General features: G+C 43.1%; 1 protein-coding gene across 1 annotated transcript; it reads left to right on the forward strand.

Annotated features, from left to right (window-relative positions):
* Nucleotides 1–4122: 4122 nt before the first annotated feature.
* On the forward strand, nucleotides 4123–8753 carry dlx4b (distal-less homeobox 4b). Its single transcript, XM_060036698.1, has 3 exons — nucleotides 4123–4793; nucleotides 5878–6071; nucleotides 7829–8753. Exons 1-3 carry the CDS (start codon nucleotides 4430–4432, stop codon nucleotides 8120–8122), a joined length of 852 nt encoding a protein of 283 aa, XP_059892681.1. The 5' UTR covers nucleotides 4123–4429; the 3' UTR covers nucleotides 8123–8753.
* The last annotated feature ends 1247 nt before the right edge of the window (nucleotides 8754–10000 follow it).

Here is a 10000-nt window from a genome sequence, read left to right on the forward strand (position 1 = left end):
AAGAAACAGTCACCTTGTTCGGTGGTAGACGTTTGACGGTGTTAAGCCACTGGGATCACCAAGCCTTAAGTGTAAGAAATGAAAGGGCAGGTAGCATCGCGTTGTCCTCGTTTTTTCAAACTTTTCATTCATGCTTTGTGTCTGCTTTGATTTCCCCCCCAAATCCGGGGGAATTATAGCTACTTTCCCACGTCGGACACGAAGGATACTTCAGATGGTTCTGGATCCGTCATTAAAATCCCATCTTGGACGGTTTGTGGGCGATGTCAAGAGGGAGCTGCGGGCGTGCGGTGCCCGTTTTCTTCCGTTCTGTGGGGAGTGTGGCTCTTTCGATGAGGGATTTGAGCATGGAGCCGGGGTCACGGAGTGTCACTCTACTGCCAACAGGCCTCAGACCAGCCCCAACAGAGGTCTACTTCTACAACATGACGTGCCGGCGGGGAGATCACAGCCAGTTGCATGAGAATGTGCACTTGATTTGTACACAAGGAATGCTGTCACTCTGCATCAGAGCGGTATGATGCATGCAACCAACTGTGCGTGGGTGGGTGTTTGCGTGTGTCTGCCTGTGTTTATGTGTGTGTGTGTGTGTGTGTGTGTGTGTGTGTGTGTGTGTGTGTGCGTGTGTGTGTGCGTGTGTGCGTGTGTGTGTGTGTGTGTGTGTGTGTGTGTGTGTGTGTGTGCGTGTGTGTGTGTGTGTGTGTGTGTGTGCGTGCGTGCGTGTGTGCGTGCGTGCGTGCGTGCGTGCGTGCGTGCGTGCGTGCGTGTGCGCGTGTGCGTGTGTGTGTGTGCGCATGTGTATACGTACGTTCGTGTTTGCGTGAGTGTGTGTTTTTGCGTGTGTGTGTGTGCACATTTGCTTGGATTTGTGTGTGCACGGACTGCACGCGAATGTTTGTGTGTGTGCGGCTGCATGTGTCTGTGTGTGTCTGTACGTGTGCGGTTGTGGGTGTTTGTGGTGTGCGTGCGTATCTGTGTGTGTCAGTACAGGAGTGTACATGGGACAGGACCCACCTACGCACACATTAAAAGGGCAGCCTTCCGCCTCCCATTGGTCGGCTGGCACCATGTGACCACGGAGACGCCAGTGAGTCTGGGCCATGTTCAGGCGTATTGTTATTAACAGTTTCCCTGTGCGTGTATTAAGGCAGCAACGGTGAGGACACTTCCAAGCCGAATGACTCCAGGGCTTGGCTTTGTTCTTCGCCCGTAATGCAAACCTAATTACAAGCCTTAAAGAGACTTCTTTCTCCCTTCTCTGTGTGTCTCTCTCTCTCTCTCTTGCTCTCTCTCAAGTCCTCCCTCTCCTCGAACCCATCTTCACCATGGGTCTGCCGTGGCTGTGACAGACCATTACACCCACTCCTCAAATCCCCCCCCCCACACACACACACACACACACACACACAGCCCCACCACACCGCACAACACCCCCTCCGTCCAGCCCTCCATTCAGAGGCTAAAGGGCCTTAAAGGAGAGGTGTTTGTGAGCACACAGGCCTTGGGGGCTTCTGAAGCCCCTGGATTTTCTTTCTCCTCGTTGGGTCCTATTGATCCAAGCCCACTGTCAAACTGTCGCCTTCACCTTGCAGCCATGACAGCTCTGTTGCTGCTACTGCTCTTCTTTGGGTTTGACAAGCTGAACCTGCTCTTTATTGCAACACTTCTTACCAGATCTCTGTGTCAATACGATATTTTTTTCTATTTCTGCTAAATTATCCCTCATTTATAAAAAATAAAAATGTAATCCAACATTTTTTGGTCTGATTAGCATGCATGTTGGGCAGAGTGAGCTCAGTTTAGAAGAGTATGTCTAAACTGTTTCAGGGTAGTAGTGTTATTATTATGTTATTATATTATTCCACCTCAGGGATGCATATGTAGATGCAGGAACCCTTTACCCACTAATGGATTCAAGACCGAAGGCTGTCTCCTCTGCCGCCTATTTGATGGCTTGCTTTTGACTAACAGCACCTTCTGTCTGAGGGAGGACCATGGGGATGAGGGGGGGGAGGCTATATACTGCTCCTGGAGGGTCTGCTAGTTCTTCCATGGTGGGCCAGGGGAGGGGCAGCCTGCTTGCTGCAGGATATGAGCACCATCCCTGGGTCGGACAACAGCATGTGTGCCCCCCCCCGGAACCATCCAACCAAACTTCTTTTCCATCATTTATTTTGGCTTCATTTGATTTATATTATTTATTCTACTTGAATCGTTCTTTTTTTTAGGTTTGGTGCTGTATATGCATTATTCTCTGATACTTTTGTTTGTAAAGTAGAGTGGGATAAAACAGCGAGACCTACGAGGATCTCCTTTAAATAGACTGATTATGTTTCTTTTAACAGTGGTTTTCCCTACTCTGGCGTTTCAAGGCACCTGTCGTTTTGGTTGGGGGAGAAAGAGGAAGTCAACAAGTCACAGTGGTCTGGGCCTGTGGTCTCCTCTCTGTGTATTTCCACGCAGTGAATCCATAGGCTCAGATTTGTGCTGACTAAAACGTCTCCCGTCCCTCCGGAAGAGAATCCGTTTTTTTATGGTAGCACTTAAACTGTCTATAAAAATGAATGACACCTTAAGGATTGCAATTTGCATCCAAAGCGTATCGTGTAAACATTAATTTATCATTAGGTGTTTCGGGCCATTAATCTTCACCTACTCCATCTCTTTCTTTCCGATGAGTATGAAATTATGATTTACTAGCGGGAGGCAAAACACTGGTTCTTAGTCACTGAGCGATCGACATAAAGTTGGTATCTGCTATAGGCCTTTTTCCTAATAGTTCGGCTGGGATTTGTTTTTACATTTATTTAGAGTGGGGAGTACAGGGTAACGAGCAGGCTCTTGAATACAGTTATCTTTAAACTTTGTGACCCCTGATTGGCCGCTTGGTCCACCGTAGAGCCAGAGACCTCATTAGATGAGTAACAGAGTGTTGAATGAATCATCCAATTACAATAACGAATACAAAGTACATTTTATTAATGCAGTCATAAATATGCAGATGTTAGTTAATATTGTGAATAGGCCTAGGCATTATGTTACGACGACTGGGCCTGTTATTTCTCTACATTAATAATGATGATCAAAATACTAATCATTATAATAATAGTTGTTATTATTATAATAATTGTAGTAATAATAATAATAATAATAATAATAGTATTAGTAAAAATAAGAATAAGCCTAACATTACTATTGGTAGTATTGGTATTATTCATAAATAATGTTAGGCCTATTGTTCGTATCATTATTAGTTATGTTCTATTCATTAACTAGGCAGGGACCAGGTTTTATTTTATTTATTTAAGTTATTTTGAACCAGCTATATGGCCGTTTCTAATTTGAACCTTGCGCCACGGCATCCGAGGACCCTCAGAGGGAGGCCATTACACGGACAACTGGGGAGCTCCGGGGTTCAAACCCTCTTGGATCAATCAGCAATCAATTGATTCACATTGTGATACATTCTTTATGCTGGCTATAAACTATCACATTTTGTGACAGTGTGTCATAATAAGTGATCAGGTAACCTACATTGGATCGACCTGCAGATAGTGCTTGCGAACTTGGATGGTTCTATTGCAGTTATAGACATAGGCCTATAGGCCTAATATTCCGTATTTTGTCGATATGTTATCAGAATTGATAGAGATTAAGAAACGTATTCTAAATGTTCCTTGCCTTCATTACTGATATGGCATAGGCCTACATACGAGTTTGCATGCATAGTATTTTTCTAATCTGTATCTCCAACTTCATCATGTTATAGAATTAGTGCAATAAGCCTAAACTTGGAAATAGAATACAAAATATAATTATTATATCGATAACAGCAGGCTAACAATCAATACTATCAATAATCTTCAAATATTAAGAACTTTGGTCAAATATGGATAAATCCGGTTAACAATGAAAGCATTTCGATTTAGACCTAAACAGAATATCTATTTATTATAGACATATATAAGGCTGCTGTCAAAGCAGAAAATAAATCAGAAATCCGAAATCAATAACTAAAATCATTGGTCCCAAAGTGGAGCGCGTGCAGCGTGGAGCTGTATCCACTGTCATATGTTAATGACCTTAATGGTGATGGGCGCGTGGAGACCAATCAGAACGCTCAGGGATGGAGGGCAGTGGAGACGGAGGCGCGCGCTGCGTCTACATGCAACAAGAGGTGTGTGGAGAATCAGCACAGGTTTACAATGATATAAAGACTTAGTCCCATTTGCTTTCCCCCCCCCCTCCCGATTCTTCTTCAACGTTTTTAAGAATATCGGCGGTTTGGGGAAATATATTTTTTTACTCAAGCAATGCGCTGGGATTGATTGTTGATTCGCTCCAAGTGTGTCGGAGTCTCGGAACTGCCGACATAACTCATGAAAGTCTCTTCGGAGCGACGCTTTTATGGACTCGTGCGTTCTGGTTAATGATGTCTATGGGGTTTACGCCTGACAGCCTGAATGCCTCCGATCCCGCAAAATCGGCCTTTCTAGAATTCGGCCACGGACATCCGGGACTCAACCAGCACCAACACCAGCAGCAGCAACAACACCAACACCCCGCAACGGGACTCTCTCACATCTATCCCGTCCATGGGTTGCACGCGAGCGGGCACTCTCAGCACGAGAGCTCCTTCGCTCACAGCGCGTCCTCGTACGGGCGCTCTCTGGGCTACTCGTACCCAGGCGCGGGGAACGCTCACCCCCCGTCCGCGTACGGGCCGTACCAGCACAGTAACCCAAGCAACAGTAACGTCCACCTGGCCCACTCGAGATCGTCAGAGGAGACGGGTATGTACGAGAAAGGTCAAATGCCGTACAAATTGTTTGCTGTATGAAAGTGATAAAAAGTTATTTATGACTTAAAATGTGGACTCATAAAAGTCACTCAAATTCTCGAGCTTGTGGCGTCGTTCATGGGGACAAATGTGATGCAGTCTGGCTGACATATGAAATATATATATATATATATATATATATATATATATATATATATATATATATATATATATATACATATAAATATATATGTCACTTTTTATCTATGTTATCGAATGTTATTAACGAAGAAGGCCTCGGGGGTCCTTCCTCAAATGGGATTGGGGGTGCGTTTTGTCATCTTCCCTGCTGTCTATCGCAAAGATAGGCCTCCTCTCTTTACCACTCGCATTATGTAATGAAAGCAGATGGCACCATTAATTTTATTGACCATAATTTTCGGTTGGTAAGCCCCATTATGGCCCATGTAGCCCAGGCCCAACCACCGCCACGAGAAACTGGTGTTTTACTCCTCCCTTGTTATTGCAATTGCTTCCCATACACTGCTTTCATGTCGTTTATGTTGGGTTCGTCGTTTTTACCACTTATGTCCATGTCTTTTTATCTTTCTTGTCAGCTTTGCTATGCAGTTGAAGTAGGCCTATTGTTCCACTTTGAAACATTTATCATTAGGCCTAGATCTTTCGGCGAAACATTTATGATGTGCTTACTTGCAACGGATTCCAGTGCACTGGGCCGAGACTATTTTGTATGCACAATTTAGGAATTGTATTTGGTTTTGTACTTTTTTTGGCCTATGCAAGCTCGTCCTACACCATACAAACATGTTTGGAAAAAGTACATTTTTGGGGGCGATTGTACCCGAAAATATACCCCAGAATAGACTGAGCAAATTTCAGTTGCAATATTGCCTTACTGGGGCACATACAACTGTAGTCTTTGGTTTCATCACAGTTTATACATTTCTGAATAATTAAATGTATTTGTCTTTTACAAACCCTTTAGAGCTACCTTTCATTTCGTTGCCCCTGAAATAAACATTCTTTAACAGTCTGTGTGTTGTGTCTCGGCCCTCTGCTCATGGTTCCTCCAAAAGATCGCGAGAAGTCGACTGTGATTGAAAACGGGGAGATACGCCTGAATGGCAAAGGCAAGAAGATCCGCAAACCCCGCACCATCTACTCCAGCCTGCAGCTGCAGGCGCTCCACCAGCGTTTCCAGCAGACCCAGTACCTTGCGCTGCCGGAGCGCGCTGATCTGGCGGCCAAACTGGGGCTGACGCAGACGCAGGTGGGCCATACGTCTAAGAACCCCCCGCATACATTTAGCCATACATGCAAATCCTATAGTGTACTATTTAGTCGTTTAGCAGACGGGTTTATCCAAAGAATATTTCAAATATATGTTGTAAATTATGTATCTTGCTCAAGGGAGCCGGAAACAGGTCTACTGTGGATATGGGGGTTCGAACGCAGAACCCTTACTGCTGGGTGTTCAATTGTCCTTTTCCACTTATTTGAAAAAGGCCGAGGTTATTTTCCCTCGATGGGTGAATTGGTGAACCTTTAGGCCTGTAGCCTGGACTTCAGGTCAGGTCGTCAAAGCAGGTCTACACGAGGTCATGAATAGTTGTGTTTTAGATTTGGTATCCAAATAAGGAAAATGTATTGCATGCTCTAGTGAGTGGTGCCTCGGGCTGATTGACAAGAGATGAAACAGAAAAATGTCTGGGCTGTGTCAGATCGTAATTTGTGGAGATAGTGTTTAGATCAACCAGCTTTAATATAATCTATTCTTTTTTTGATTTATATTGAACTTTTTCTTATTTTTTAGCCGGAGGTTATGCGGTAATATGTTCATATGTCAATGTCAGAATGTGTACAATGAAGGATTAAGAAAGAAAATATCTTGAAATCGACAATTATTTGTCATAACATAGCCTCAATTAGCGCGCGGCGTGACAGCTTTTTTCTAAGCTTTTTTCTGATATTACGTTTTCACCGAAAATATTATAAAGGTGGACAGATCAATAATTCAGACTCATCGATCATTTAAATCGTACACACACACACACACACACACACACACACACACACACACACACACACACACACACACACACACACACACACACACACACACACACACACACACACACACACACACACACACACACACACACACACACACACACACACAGGGCAACATTACTCACACATGCATTGTATGAAATAGTAGAAACTGAGGCTGGGCGCTGTGGTAACCACACAGATCTGCAAACGCAATCCGGAGTAAACAAACAGGTGCACGACACAAAAGGTACCACATTCACTTGGTCTTGGATGTTGTTGTTTTTACCGCTTATACAAAATACGTACAAATACTTGCAGAATGCTTCCTTAATCCCTGTAAGAAATGCCGTTTGTGTGGTTATATTTTTTTTCTTCCAAACTGTCACATAAGCAAATAAATCCAGTCCGTCAAGCGTGCCCCTCCCTAGTAAACCCAGTATAATCCCTTAAAATGCACCATTGTTCCAGTGGTCGAGTGGAGACCTTCAGATCTTTCAGTACACTCCCTTGGGCTTTTTCGGTCACTTCATGAACTAAACTGCTTTTAAAAGTAAAAACGTGTGAAAAATGTTTGGCAAATTGTGTCAAAAGAAAAATGCAAATTGGGCCTTATTATGAACGTTCGTTTGAGTTGGGCTCGCATGCTTTTACAAGCAGTTGTTATAGCTGGAAGTATAAAGCGTCTCACAATGGGAATGCTGAAATGTAGGTATCCTTTAGTTCGTGTGCCACTCCATACTTTGTGCGTTGCAAGTGGATTGGACCAAATTCGGTATTATGTATGTGGTGTTCCACTGCATGGTGCTGAAATAGGCCAATACCACCGACATCAAACTCCCAAATTATTGGAAATAAGTTGGCTCGGCTGTGTCGTGCGTAATGTCGACGTGATAAAAATGCACTTCACAACGCTTGTGTCCTAGTCCCGGCTGGTCTCTTCAATCCTAACCAGAATCTCCGTCTTTTATTTTGAAGGTAAAGATCTGGTTCCAGAACAAGCGTTCCAAGTACAAGAAGATCATGAAGCACGGCGGTGTGGCGGAAGGGGAGCATCTCCACAGCACCTCGTCGGTTTCCCCGGCCCGCTCCCCCGTGCTCCCCCAGCTCTGGGAGGTGTCCATGGCCAACAAAGGGACGCCCATGCATCCCACCAATTACATGAACAACTTTGGTCACTGGTACCCAAACCACCACCACCACCGACCCCACCCGCACCACCACCCCCACCCCCACCAGCAGGAGCCCCCAGGTCGGCCTCACATGATGTGAAATCGAGGTTATCTTTTTGTCGTGTATGGCCAAGATGCTCGATCTATGCGCATGGAGCGTGCTATCAAGGACGATTTCTCAGCTATAGGCCTGTATACTTTTCAAACGACTTTTGAAACAACATTTAGTGTTTTTGTGTGTTTTTCAATTCGATTTGTTTCTTATGCGTCTTTTTAAGGACTTGTCTCGGGTGTGTGAGTGTGTGTGCGCGCGCGCGTGCGTGTGTGTGTGTGTGTGTGTGTGTGTGTGTGTGTGTGTGTGTGTGTGTGTGTGTGTGTGTGTGTGTGTGTGTGTGTGTGTGTGTGTGTGTGTGTGTGTGTGTGTGTGTGTGTGTGTGTGTGTGTGTGTGTGAGTGCGTGTGTGTGTTTTGATTGATTTTAGATTGAATAGGTGAGCTAACTCGTTATGTTAACGTGGCAACATATAACGTGGTTCTAGGTTCGGTTTTGTTGAAAGATTCAATGCGCTTCGAATTTACAAAAGTGGGCGAAAATGATGAGCCGCTTCTGGAGACACCGACATGAGCTGTTTGATGGTATTGGCGTCACAGACTTCAATTTTAATATGCAAATACTAAAGAACAATGTAAATTAACAGCTGGAATAAAAAAATATGCTTTGATTGGCAATAATTGTTTTAATTGATCGTTATTTTAAGAATCACTTGGTTTTTCTAATGCGTCATCCTTATTATTAGTCTTAGTATTATTGCGTAATATTATCATTCTATTTAATTAGGATTTGTTGTTTTTTATGTTGGGTTTTGTATTTATTCGGGGCTATACTATAATTATAGTAAGGCTACTAGTACTTAATTTTTGTTTCAGATGAACTATTTATGTACGTTTACACTTTTCGAAGTGTCCATTGCATCTTCAGCCTACAAAAATATAGCCTTATCAAATATGAAATGTAATATTCAAATGTAATTAATAAAATCAGACTAAATATTAGGCCAAACATATTCACGGGTAAAGTATGCCTATAGGCTACGTTAAAAATCAGCCTAGGCTTTGTGCACATAATTTGAACAATTAAAACGTCACAACATGTTAGTGTATCCAGCAGGTTGACTGACTTTAAATACAGCTTTAGATATGGGTCATTTGTAAAGGCCTAGTCTACCCATAAATGTATGTCAACGCAGCCTGGCAACTGAACTGGTATTCTGTGTATCACACCGTGGCTCGACAGGCAGGTGGTGGTAAAAGATCCATGCAATAACAACATACGTAAGGCGTTGACGCATAGAGGATCACGTTACACCGTAAAAAGAGTTAGGGCTTTTACACATCCCCAAAATCCAACGTAGTTTAGTGTTATACAAGGTTTAATGTTCACAGAAATTTTAAAGTTAAAATAAATACAGAAAAAAAGAAAGAAAGAGAAAAATGGGCAAAAAATACGAAGCAAAGTAAATGGCTCTTTTACTTGGAGGGGATGGTTAAAGTCTCTCTCGTGTTTTAGGACGACCGGCCTCAATGTATATGTTTAAATAGCAAGTTGATTGATTGCGATTTTTCTTCTAATCTAAAGGCGATGAGCTCATTGCGTGAATGTGGGAACAAGTATATTTTAATGAAATGCTGAGGCAAATCGCTGTATCGTTGACCGAACGTTAACGGTGAAAAATTGTTTTTTGTACAGATTTCCACATGTTTGGCCTTAAACTGTTTAAACATTAAGAGCAGACTATTTATAAACGATGGGCCTACTGTAAACAGCCTCTTGTCATGTGGATCTCTGTGAGTATGTTTTTTGGTTTCCTTTTTAAATGATCAGCTCCGATTTCAAATGATTGGAAAAATGGCACACTGTAAGACACTTTGACTGATAGTACATGAATATGACCTAAATAACTTACACCCTTACAATCATG

Source organism: Gadus macrocephalus, chromosome 18, assembly GCF_031168955.1.
Source record: "Gadus macrocephalus chromosome 18, ASM3116895v1".
In the NCBI taxonomy this organism is placed as follows: Eukaryota; Metazoa; Chordata; class Actinopteri; order Gadiformes; family Gadidae; genus Gadus; species Gadus macrocephalus.